The sequence below is a fragment of the Phyllopteryx taeniolatus genome, chromosome 2 (genome assembly GCF_024500385.1).
Source record: "Phyllopteryx taeniolatus isolate TA_2022b chromosome 2, UOR_Ptae_1.2, whole genome shotgun sequence".
NCBI classification, from domain to species: domain Eukaryota; kingdom Metazoa; phylum Chordata; class Actinopteri; order Syngnathiformes; family Syngnathidae; genus Phyllopteryx; species Phyllopteryx taeniolatus.
In genome coordinates, this window is record NC_084503.1 from 599,553 (window position 1) to 612,349 (window position 12,797).

Here is a 12,797-nt window from a genome sequence, read left to right on the forward strand (position 1 = left end):
CCTTGAGGAACTCTGGCATCCCTCCCAATCACACCCTTCCAGCTCCCACTGTCATTGCCCACGTGAGCATCGAAGTCCCCCAGCAGAACGATGGAGTCCCCGGCGGGAGCGCTCTCCAGCACCCCCTCCAAGGACTCCAAAAAGGGTGGGTACTCTGAACTGCTGTTTGGCGCATAGGCACAAGCAACAGTCAGGACCCGTCCCCCCACCCGAAGGCGGAGGGAGGCTACCCTCAACGTACAGCGGCCGAGCCGGGGGACAATAAGTATACCCGCAACTGCTCGGCACCTCTCACCCTGGGCAATTCCAGAGTGGAGAAGAGTCCAACCCCTCCCAAGAGGACTGGTACCAGAGCCCAAGCTGTGTCTGGAGGCGAGCCCCACTATATCTCGTCGGAACTTCTCGACCTCACACACCAGCTCGGGCTCCTTCCCTGCCAGAGAGTTGACATTCCAGGTCCCTAGTGACAGCCTCTGCGGCTGGGGATCGGATTGCCTTCGGCCACCGCCCAGCTCGCACTGCACCCGACCCCTACGGCCCCTCCCACGGGTGGTGAGCCCACGGGAAGGGGGACCCACGTTACCCTTTCGGGCTGTGCTCGGCCGGGCCCCACGGGCGCAGGCCTGGCCGTCGCGTCGGCCGCTCGCCTTCAAGCCCCCCCCCCCCTCCGGGCCTGGCTCCAGAGGGGGGCCCAGGTGACCCACGTCCGGGCAAGGGAAACCTAAACCCATTCATTTTGTTCGTCATAGGGGTCTTTGGAGCCGTGCTTTGTCTGGTCCCTCAACTAGGACCTGTTTGCCATGGGTGACCCTGCCAGGGGCATAAAGCCCCAGACAACTTAGCTCCTAGGATCATTGGGACACACAAACCCCTCCACCACGATAAGGTGACGGCTCAAGGAGGGGTCAAAATAATTCCAAATATTTAATCAATAATAAAATAAAAAAAATAAATAAGTACAATCCAGGGTTAGGGAGATTTCGTTCACTTTGACGACAAATCACTGGGTTCGTTCGTTTTGTTACCACGTTGTCCAAAAAAGAGCGGATCTTAACTCTACCCGTCCGTTCTTATCATATTACAAACAAAAGAATGAGGAAAAAATGAGAAATTGTGTTTATCTGAATATATACCTCATTAATTCGTTAAATCGGTGAAAAAATGCTTTCGTTTTAAAAATGATTGCTTGTCTACCGCCCGCCGAAATAGTCCATGTCATCGTCGCCATCTTCCGGAAGCTGTGCTAGCAACATGGCTAACCAAGTCGTTTGTTAAGAGAAGAAAACTCTTCTCCTGTCGTGCTGCGTGGGAACCGTTTACCTCCTCCTCTTTGTGCAATACACATGTTTTTGAAATGAAGACCGTGTTTCTTGTGCAGACTTTTGTCTTTGTGTGTTTTTCGGTTTTAAGCGAAGTGAGAGCGAAGGTAAGGCTAGCGCTAGCTCGTCCTGTCAGCCGTTGAAAACATGATGTCGATTTGAGTCACTCATGTTCTATTTATGTATTAAAACGCGACGTGTTGAACGAGTCTTGCTCGTATCACTAATATCCAGTATCCCGCTAGCTACACTTCTGAGAAGGTCTGCTGTTGGCTATGGAAAGCCATTTGTTGAGCATTCGATATCCTTGAATATTATCCAGTTGAACGTCCATGTACTAGTATGCTGTTTGTCTCAATAATAATAATAATACAATTAGGCGCACTAGTAAAACTGTCTTACTAGTAACGTTCGTTTAAAAAAAATAAAAAAAAATTATTATTATTATTTTAAAAAAATTATAACAATACTGCACTGTCTTTACACTACATTGACATTTATGCATACGAGTAGGACCACGTTAATTTGATGTCACTTGGAGAACTCGAAGCACACACAGTAGCCAACTAGAGTCAATAGTGAAAATGTAGTTGTCTACCAGTATGTCAAAGTTGTGCTGCGAGTTTTATGAAAAGCTGTTTGAACATTTATTCAGAATTCCCTCTTACATTCTGTGTAATAGTGCACTCTTTGTCCTCATTAGTACACAATTTAATGCACTAGTAGAAGAGCTAGGGAGCACTAGTAGAACTGTTTTACTTGTAATATTTTTCCCCCCACTACTGTACTGCCTTCCACTACTATATGACATTTCAGAATCAGAATCAGAATCATCTTTATTTGCCAAGTATGTCCAAAACACACAAGGAATTTGTCTCCGGTAGTTGGAGCCGCTCTAGTACAACAGACAGTCAATTTACAGAACACTTTGGAGACATAAAGACATTGACAAAAAACAACAACAAACAACAATTGTGCAAAAAGATGCAGAGTCCTCAGTTCGAATGGCTAATATCGCAATAGTCCGGTGCAATGACCATTGTGCAAAGGGCACTGAGACTTCAAGGAGTGTATGCGGTTTAAAGTGACGAGTACTGCGATAATCTGGGACAATGGTTGTGCAAATGTTACAGATACTCCTCAATCAGTGTGCAAATGGAGCAGATGCTACTCTGGCATGAGTGGCCACTATATGCAAATAGTGCAGCACGGCGAGACAACTACAGTGAGTGCACGAGTAATACATAATACAGAAATGTGACAACGAACTCAAGTCAAAAAATTGCCAGCTTGTTGTAATGGAATTGTAAGTTAGCTGTTCAAGAAGTTGATTGCAAGAGGGAAGAAGCTGTTGGAATGTCTACTAGTTCTAGTTTGCATTGATCGGTAGCGCCTACCTGAGGGAAGGAGCTGGAAGAGCTGGTGACCAGGGTGGGGAGGGTCCGAGAGGATTTTGCACGCCCTTGTCTTAGTTCTGGCAGCGTGCAAGTCCTCAAGGGTGGGTAGGGGGGTACCGACAATCCTTTCAGCAGTTTTGATTGTCCGTTGCAGTCGGAGTTTGTCCTTTTTTGTAGCAGCACCAAACCAGACTGTGATGGAAGAACACAGGACTGATTCGATGACCGCTGTGTAGAACTGTCTCAGCAGCTCCGGTGGCAGGCCGTGCTTTCTCAGAAGCCGCAGGAAGTACATCCTCTGCTGGGCCTTTTTGAGGACGGAGTTGATGTTGGTCGCCCACTTCAGGTCCTGGGAGATTGTAATTCCCAGGAACTTGAAGGTCTCGACGGTTGACACAAGGCAGCTGGACAGCGTGAGGGGCAGCTGTGGCGAAGGATGCCTCCTGAAGTCCACGATCATCTCTACAGTCTTGAGCGTGTTCAGCTCCAGGTTGTGTCGGCCGCACCACAGCTCCAGCCGCTCCGCTTCTTGTCGATATGCAGACTCGTCACCGTCCTTGATGAGGCCGATGACAGTGGTGTCATCTGCAAACTTCAGGAGTTTGACAGTCGGGTTCGCTGAGGTGCAGTCGTTCGTGTAGAGAGAGAAGAGCAGCGGAGAGAGGACACAACCTTGGGGCGCCCCAGTGCTGATGCACACTAGTAGGCCAGCTACTAGGATTACTAGCACGCAGTTGTCAACTAGTGCTCAGTTCTCCTCACTAGTAAGATGTAGTTACGCTACTAGTATGCCAGTGTTTGCCTACTACTTTCATGGAAATGGACTGTGAGCATTTATTTATATTCTTGATGTCAGATTAAAGTCCAAGTACTAGTTTGCATTTTGTCTTCTACTAAAATAATTCAGCACACTAATAGAACAACTAGGGTGGGATAGTATAATTACCGTGTTTTACTAGTGGCGTTCCCCCCCGTAGTTCCTCCCACTACTGTATGACATTTCATACACACAAGTAGAACAACCTTGGAATAGTAGTAGTATGTTACTCGTGAGGCAGAAACGTGCACTAATTGACATCTTCGCAATACTGGTGACACACTAGACGTTAACTAGTAGAATTTTGTTATCACTAGTAGTACTAGTAGTGCGCAGTTGTCAACTCGTGCACAGTTTTGCTTCAATTTTGGGAATGTGGACAGTAATTCCTCCCATGTCCTGAATTTTGTGAATCTTTTGAAGTTTCATTCAGTTGAATGTTAAAAAAAAGTCAGCGTAATGACGACTAATATATATTTTTAGTAGGCTTTACACAATCAGGATTTTTGGGGCCGATCAGCGAGTTTAAAAAAAGATAACCGATCACAAGATGGAGGAATGTGCCTATTAAAATGACCTGTTCACTTACTGTATATACTTAATTGCTCCAAAAATGATATTTACAATAAATAATGTATCTTTGTTCCTCTATTGATGCCTGTGAGGCATAGTGACAGACAGAACGCATGACTGGTCTTCTATTAGATGGCAGGATGGAAATACAGTTCATTAACGTCTCCACTTTTTGTGACATTTGTGTTTGCTGGTGTGCTGTGAGATTTGTCAATTGTAAAATATGTTCCTTGGCTCCATAAAGGTTGGAAATCGCTGCTCTCCTCAGATTGTGTATTCGAATCAGTTAGGTCAAACCAACATTACAACATGACCGAAATAATGGGTGCTAACTTACTGTCATTAAATGACTTTATTGTAATTAATGACTTCACCCACACCGAAACTTTAGAGCACGATTCGACAGAACGGCGGCATGTCTACGTACAACCGTTCGTGCTACCGCTCGCTTGCTAGGCTACATAACATTTTATTGCCTGCTTGTGATTCGTATCGTATTAAAAGTACGTGAACATCCCTCAAGCGAGCCTTAAACCAACGTCCTCTCCTGTCCTGAGCACCGGTGACCACCAACACACGTTTTCCCCCATTTTGTCCTTATAATACAGTCGAGCCGGCTCGCTCCACTCTTGTTGTCGTCACCACGGTAACGAGTGTATCTGCAAATTTGTCTTGTAGTCTGATCCGGCATTACGTGTTGCCTGTCCCACACTGCCGACATGGTTTTTATTTTAATTATTTTTTGAATAACTTCATTGGCTGTCAGATATTTACAGTAGTACGTCAAAAGACACGCGACAAGGCTAAAAAATAAACTAGCTTTTGGATTCAAATATTAAAGCCGATCGACCGATTAGCATAAAATGCGAAATATCGGCCGATACCGATCAGTCCGATAAAATCGGTGTAAAGTCTAATTTTTAGATAATATAATGGAAACAAATGATAATGTCTTCCAGAATTCTGAGGACATCCGCTGCAAATGCATCTGTCCACCATACAGAGATGTCGAGGGGCAGATCTACAAACAGAATGTTTCTCTCAAAGACTGGTATGCTCAGTATATTTTCCACCCGCAATGATGACCTTTTCCGGCGTGAATGTCTTTTCACGTGTTTTGGGCTTTTCCAGTAACTGTCTGCATGTAGTGGAGCCAATGCCGGTCGATGGAAAAGACGTGGAGGCTTACTGTTTACGTTGTGAGTGTAAATATGAGGAGAGAAGCTCAGGCACTATTAAGGTAAGTTGTCCACGATTTGCAGTGCTCTGCTGGCCCAAACCCTCACCTACATTTACAGCCTACATTCTAATCATAGTTTCATGAAATTGCATTCATTTATTATTATTATCTTTGTAAAGGATTTTTGTTGGATACAGTTCTTCTATTGGGCCTTGATTGTGCATGTGAACCTAATGTTGTGTTTGGCTAAGTATGAGTTCCTAATGCAGTGAATGAAATCTAACTCGGTCAATTCTGGGAATTTCCGAGGTGGGATGAATTGGTATCGATGGGAATTTGCAGAAATGGGAAATGATCAAAATAGCAGATTACAAGGGAAGAAAGAGGGATTTCAAATTTTGTTGGATTAATAACATTTCAGCACAATCTTTGTGACTGCAGCAAATACATCTGCTAGCATTTATTGTCAGTCCTCAGTATGTGTGGAACATACACAGGGCTGCAATCACTTTTCCAAGAGGCCACTGTCACCAAAACAAAACCTAAAGATGGAAAACATCCATTCCTGCATGCTCTTTCCTGGTTGTATGAAGACTTGTTAGATTTTGAGGAAGTGGACATGGGTTAGGATCCCTTCCAATAGCACCTCAAGGTAGGATTTGAGAAGGATAAGAAATATTTTTTCCCTGACTCAATTGGAAGTACTATTGACAAATGACACAGACACTTCATTATAAAGTGTTTTTCCTGATTTGTCTGGATTTTTTTAAGAGTTGATTGCTTCTGTTTTCCCCTGAATTCCTATAGAAAGTACCCGATTGGAAGATTTGTGGACATTTCTCACCCCTATTCTTCTTCCCCACATTAGGTCACCATCATAATCTACCTGTCCATTTTGGGCCTGCTGCTGCTCTACATGGTCTACCTGACTCTCTTGGAGCCCATCTTGAAGAGACGCCTGTTTGGACACTCGCAGCTCATCCAAAGCGATGATGATGTCGGGGTATGTGGCCTGACCTCATCGAAAACTCATTTTCAGGAAGACATTTGTCTCACGAGGACCCTCCCAAGCCAGTGTCGGTTGTCTACTAGGAATATTTATGTGATATTTTTCTTATTCGAACATTGATTGAGCTCCTTAACATCTAACTGTAAGGACGTGTGTGTATGCTAAGAATATTTCCCCCTCAAACCTCTAGATCAAGTTGAACAAGGTTGCAGGGCTGAAATACTTGAAAATAGAGAGAGAAGTAGGTTTTGTAAGAAAAAACACAAGTGGTTATCTCAATGGGATGCAGCAAGACATCGTGAGCGGAAATGAGTCATGTAATAATTGTCTCTGGGGAAGCTGGCCAGAGGATCCATTTGAAAGCCACATCACGTGCGCACTTGCTGAGTGCTGTAGTCCTCCTCTCCTCATAACACATCCGTCAATTCGAGGAAGTTGCTCAACGCAGTCACTTCTCTGCTTACGCACACGCAGAGGAAACAACATCAGGCACACCTGCACAATCCAATGAAATCCAATTTTGTACAGCTCCTATATTGGATCTTGTTGCCTGTGTATATGGTGCCGAATGACTCGGGAGGCACGTTAAAACAAACACGCGACGCAGCTGGCTGACCGCGCATGAATTGAAAATATTTAACAGGTTTCAGATTTGTGATTGCCTGCTCCCACCATTTTAAAAGTAGATCGCTCTTAACATGCCCCACACCACAGGATAATCGCTCAGGGTAATCTTTCAGACATCCGATAGTTGGGCCTTTGCTGACTTTGATCGCGAAGGAACTAAAATGCTCCAAATTCCCCAGATTGTCGGTATGTGTGGACCCCGCTTTAGAAAATGATCGTGGTACCTTGACCATCGAGTGACCCGGCGTACGCCTTTTTCAAGTTACGAACCTTCCCTCTGACAATTTCTTATTGTTTTTGCTTTGACTTGAGAGTAATAATTTTATATACGAGCACTTAGATGGTTGCAGCGAACGTCACAACAAGCAAAAAAGATTGCTTCAAGCTGTTTATTGCCACTTCCAGTTGACGTTTACTGTCAAACTAAGCGTGAAACAAAGAAAATCACATGTTGTGTGTATGAAAAGAAAAACCATAACATTTCCTTCTGAAAGTCAGCCAGTTTAATGCTAACACATAATCGGAAACGCTATAGACATGCTAACAAAACTAGCATAGATATTGCAATGGTTAAAACCGTTAAATAAGTTATCTTTGAATATCAATGGTAGCAACACATCGGAGACATAAAATCTAACAATACTCACAGGCATATATATATATATATCATCAATTATGGTGTGTTGTATTTCTGTATCGTTCTGCCCCCTGGTGTCCAACGTCGGCACACCAGAACGAGCAGCACAATGCCCTTTGAATGCATGCATGATGCACATACTGTTTCATTCTTTACATTTACATGACTGCTTGTTTTTAAAAAGCGAAATACTGGACAGCATTAAGACCTGTGTAACCTGCTCGCATCTCGTCCCCTGTGGGATCATACTGCCGTGACTTCATGTAAAATTCGGACTTTATTCTCTTTGCATTGCAACCTTTGTTCTCTTAATTATGAGCACCTTATTCTTGTGTAATTTTGTTTGAGTTGCTAATACTTGATAGGAAAAAAAGTGTTTGAAAGAGACTCCTCAAACTTTGCAGCGAATACAAACTGTGCTCTGGAGAGTTTTTGGCGCTGGAGGAGCTCACAAATGACCACAGTGGAAAACTCAGTTGATGGAAAAAATGCTAACAGTAAACAAGAACCAATCTCATCTTTGACCTGGGATTCCTTTGCTATCTTCGTTTGGATGTCATTTGAAAGTGACAATGTTTTAGTCCATACGGTGGGTATAAAAAGTCTACACACCCCTGTTCAAATATGAAGAGAAAAAAAAAAAGACGTCAAGATAAATCGCTTCAAAAAAGATTTCACCAGTAATGGGACCTAAAGCCACTGTAGCCTACAGTGGAACTCCATTGAAAATATCTTAGAGGGCAAGTTAAAATAAACAACTGAGATAATGTGGTTGCACAAGTCTGGACACCCTCTTATAACTGGGGATTTGGCTGTGGTCAGAATAAACCAATCACTTTCAAACTCATGTTAAATGGGAATCAGCACACACCTGCAGTCATTAAGCCTCTGGTTAACCTCAAATAAAGTTCCGATGTTCAATTATGCTTTTCCTCACTGTTTTTGTTCTTACAGACTGGCATTCCGTTAGCCTAATAGCATTATTGTCTAAGTCCTTTTTTTTACTTACTGTCACATTATTAACAAAAAATCCCAATGTGCTTGCTACAATTTTATTTTATTCCCCCCCCCTCCCCCCCTGTGTAGATTTTCAGTCATCCAGGTCATTTTTTCTTCTTGTTTTCCAAAAGAATGTTAACAAATGACTTGGGCGAGGATGCTATTAAGCTAAGGCAATAATGCTGTTAGGCTAAAGATTTCGAAGCGCTTGCAATTCCTGCCCTTTGAACAGGGGTGTGCAGACTTTTGGTATCCACAGTGGCGGAACACACTGTTGTTGTTTGTTGAATTTTCTCATTTTTTTTTATCTTGTTTTGCAAAAATGTTCAAAGATGACTTAGGCAATAATGCTATTAACCTAAGGCAATTATGCCACTAGGCTAACGATTTGTAAATATTCACAATTCCTGGCATTTAAACCGGTGGAGGTAGACTTTATTATTATTTTTTTTTCCAGAAAGTTGGACATTTGCTCCCTCGTAAAATGTGCAGTATAAACATTCCTTCCTTCCAAGTAATCTATCAGAACCTTTCATGTCATGTTCCTTCCGGTCGTCTGTGCTTTCAGGACCAGCAGCCTTTTGCAAACGCTCACAACGTCCTGTCTCGCTCACACTCGCGACCCAACATGCTGAACAAAGTTGAGCACGCCCAGCAGCGTTGGAGGAGGCAGGTCCAGGAACAGAGAAAGTCTGTGTTCGACCGCCATGTCGTCCTCAGTTAAAGGTGGAGAGGTCAAAAAACACACAAAACAACAACAACAACAACACACTGTGACGGAGGCTGTGACTTGTATCTCTTCCCTTTTCTCATTCTGTGGTTTGTACCTCCGTAAGTGTTGAGCTGAAGTACAAAGTCGATCAAAAGTGACAGCACAAGAGATTACATAGGGTTTTTTTTGTTGTTTTAGTTTTTTCTTTTCCTTTCCTTAACATTGTTGCACTGTGTTCAATGATTCGTGGGAACTCATGCACAGACGCGCCAAGTCTCTGGGGAATATATCATGAAAATGTGACTAATAAATGCCAGATAAAAACTTTTTACAAGACAATGATTTGTTGGGCGTGCTGGCCCAGCACCACATTGGATCAAAGCTGATCCACCCTCGTATGTTCTTCACTCGAAACTTCGAAACTGGCTCTTACAGTACAATATGCAAAGTCTTGAAGGTCTTTGTAATCAGTAATTCAATATTTAATATATTTGACAATTTTACCGAACGTAGATACTGGCATAGGTGATCTATAGTAAATCTGTTATTTCTCTGTAAATCCTTTGGTGACATTTGGAATGATTATTATTTGTACTGTATGCGCCTGACGTCCACCAGAGGGATTCTTTGTTGGGACAGGAAGTTAATCAGAGCTGGCAAATGTGAACATAATGAGAGAGATGTAGAAAGGTTCCAATTTAGTGAACTTGAATTCCTTTTATCTCGGTCCTAAATAACACGTCTAGTTGGCCACCCGCCACTGGAGCGACACACTGGAGTTATTGTGAGTGTTTTCTTAACCATTGTGTGTATATGTGTGTGTACCTTTCAGCTTTGAAATAAATGGCCGTGAATATTGCGATTCTTGGAGCTGTTTTGTGAATCGTGCCTCGAACCGCGACCAACTTCCCCTGCAGGTGCAGGCTGTACACAAGTGAAATGCATCCAGTCACATCTGGTAGTGATCTGTAACTTGCTATTTTGAGAATTTTCCTTTGCGCCACCACAATAGATTGGAAACAAAATCATGTGATTGATGTGTAGGCTTGAGCTTTATCCATCGCGGTCAATGATTTACAGCCACGTTTCATTTCCATGTGCTACTTTGTAAATCAAATATTTCTGCACAGATGCAATGTTTATATATATATATATATTTAAGTGGAGGCCCAACGGACGTCACCAAATGCTGCGTGGCCTCCCTTCGGGTGCGCCGCCAGGCCTCGACTGCAATTTTGCGGGACTCGTTTGGGTTGAGGTCAGGTGACTTGCTTGGCCAAGAATATTCCATTTGTTTGCCTTGAAAAGCCCTCGGTTTGCTTTGGCTACGTGTTTTGGGTCATCAGACTTCCTGCACTGTGAAACACTGTTCCCCCCCCCTCCCTTCGTTTGGCTTCAATCTGAGCAGAATGCGGAGCATTCAAGTTGATCCCGCACCTTGTAATAACAGACCCTCTCATCAGTGTGCACCAGCAATGGAAAGGTGCTGCTTTTCCTCCTTGGCCATAAATGTGCAGATGCTTGGATTGGATGAGAAAATGGCTTTCACCCCTTAAACTGTCAATCTGGATTTATTGTTATGATCTTTTGAATTGACGAGGAAAGGGATCGTGTCACAGCCATTGTAATGAAGCACAAAAAGGGACCGCCGTTGCTACTGTTTACATCGAGACGTTATTAATCCGGAGGGAAATTTCAGCATCCGGTAGCTTGCGTTACAAAAAAGAATGCAAAATAAAGACTACATACAGGTCAGAAAAGATCCGAATGTTGTTTGAAAACATTGAGATGAAAAGTAAACATCAATGTCATGATTTGTCACCACGTTATTGTTCACGTGCAAACGAGCGCATCGTTCGGCGGCGTCTTTTGACGGTAAATAAATCATCAGTCCGCACGTTTCCAGGAAAACTTCTTGACTTTCTGTCCGTTCCGCGGCCGCATGAGCGTATATTGACTTAAGCATATGCGCCAAAACGCATTCGGAATGTCGTCGACTTATAAGAAGGTTAAAGCTTATCCATGAGTTCAAAAGGTTTTCAAGTCAAGTCAGCAATGCAGAAGCCAAATGAGAGCGTCCTTTCTGAGCTGCATGTTAAAATGATGCAAAACTGTCAACTGTTGGGGGGGGGGGGGGGCACAAGCAAGAAACGGACACAGCCTCGAATGAAAAGGCGGCGCATCCAATTAGCGGATCCCTGATGTAATCACCGTTCGCATCGTTTCATCGAGAGAAGCTACGTCATCGTTTCCCGTCCATTTCATTTTTTCTCTCTCACGTCTTCTTTGCAGTTCCACGGAGGAGACGATTTTTTTTTTTTTCCCCCCCTCCACACGAAGGAAAAAAAAAAAAAGTGTTCGGGGGTGCTCACGAAGAAGAGCGACAGTGTGCCGGAGAATGGATCACTGAATAAACACGTCAAGCGCGCAAATAAGCAGGTAGGGCTTGTTCATTTATTCACTTGATGCTGTAAATGTCAACATCAAGCGGAAAAAAGTTGCCACTTTGTTAGCCTTGCGCGATGGCGTGTTCGAGAGCAAACAATGTTCAGATGTCCCGATTGCTTCCCTATTGATCTATGATTAACACGACTAAAGTTAAACAGTCCACGCCTACGCGGTATTTTGTCTTCCCACCACCCAAATGTCACATTTAACGCATAGGAAAAACTTCCAGGCGAGGGGTGCATTTACAAAGGGTTGCCTACAGGTGGCGCTTCAGTCTATCAAATTGCACAATCCAAATCGATGCGTACTTGTTTTTCTTTTTGCACTCCCTCTTGTCTGTCTGTCTGTCTCAACGAGTTGCATTCCATTTGATGACTTGCTGGGTTGCATTTGTGGATTCTCGTCGGTGAATGGAAGCGTTATCGCGACCTTTCCAATGGCACTTCTATGGAAAGTAGTAACATGTCGCTGTCCTACTAGTTTGCCAAAGTTGGCCTTCAAGGGATAACAAAGTGCCTACTAGTACATATATAGTGTACACTTAGTGTGTATATATAGTCCATAAACCCGTGTGAGTGAGCATTTCTTTTATATTATTGATGGCCAGCTAGTAGGCCTTTTGTCCTCACTATTAAGACAAGTTGGCGCACTGGTAAAACGACCGTGTCTTACTAGTAAGGCTTTATTCCCTATTACTGTACGACATTAATCTAGTTTAAAGCACACGTACGTTCAGTAGTAAGACAGTTCAGCGCACGAGTAGAATGGCTGTGTATTTCTAATCATATTTTTGCACTACTGCAGGAACATTTTCTGCACACTGACATACTAGTAGAACAAGTACATGTTACTAGTGAGGCAACACTGTGTACTAGTTGATATCTGTGCGCGACTAGCACTACTAGTGAAGCGCCAGATATTAACTAGACTTGACATGCCCTGCTGAGAGGCGTTTCCAATATTTTGGTCAATCAATTTGGCGACATGAGAGGGCCAAATTATTAGGGAAAAAAACTCTCAGTTTGAAATTGGTTACAATTACAAGTTACCCTGTTGAAAATGGAATAATAGTAGTGTAA

The 12,797-nt window shown here is 43.3% G+C and overlaps 2 protein-coding genes across 3 annotated transcripts in view; both read left to right on the forward strand.

Moving 5' to 3' along the window:
- The first annotated feature begins 1,207 nt into the window (after positions 1 to 1,207).
- tmem9b (TMEM9 domain family, member B) lies at positions 1,208 to 10,129 on the forward strand. Its single transcript, XM_061750694.1, has 5 exons — positions 1,208 to 1,426; positions 5,066 to 5,157; positions 5,238 to 5,346; positions 6,155 to 6,289; positions 9,127 to 10,129. The coding sequence occupies exons 1-5, from the start codon at positions 1,355 to 1,357 to the stop codon at positions 9,280 to 9,282; spliced, it is 564 nt and encodes a 187-aa protein (XP_061606678.1). The 5' UTR covers positions 1,208 to 1,354; the 3' UTR covers positions 9,283 to 10,129.
- Positions 10,130 to 11,550: 1,421 nt separating this feature from the next.
- Positions 11,551 to 12,797, forward strand: part of dennd2b (DENN domain containing 2B) — a 55,587-nt gene continuing 54,340 nt past the window's right edge. The window contains exon 1 of one of the 2 annotated variants that reach the window (XM_061750717.1): positions 11,551 to 11,709. The gene's annotated coding sequence lies outside the window, so the exon portion shown is untranslated. The remainder of the gene's footprint in view (positions 11,710 to 12,797) is intronic. The other variant, XM_061750741.1, reaches the window with a different exon arrangement.

Coding starts and splice junctions, on each gene's coding strand:
- tmem9b (XM_061750694.1), top strand. CDS start 1,355: ATGAAGACCGTGTTTCTTGTGCAGACTTTTGTCTTTGTGTGTTTTTCG. Junction 1,427..5,065: donor TAAGCGAAGTGAGAGCGAAG/GTAAGGCTAGCG, acceptor AATGTCTTCCAG/AATTCTGAGGACATCCGCTG. Junction 5,158..5,237: donor AATGTTTCTCTCAAAGACTG/GTATGCTCAGTA, acceptor GGGCTTTTCCAG/TAACTGTCTGCATGTAGTGG.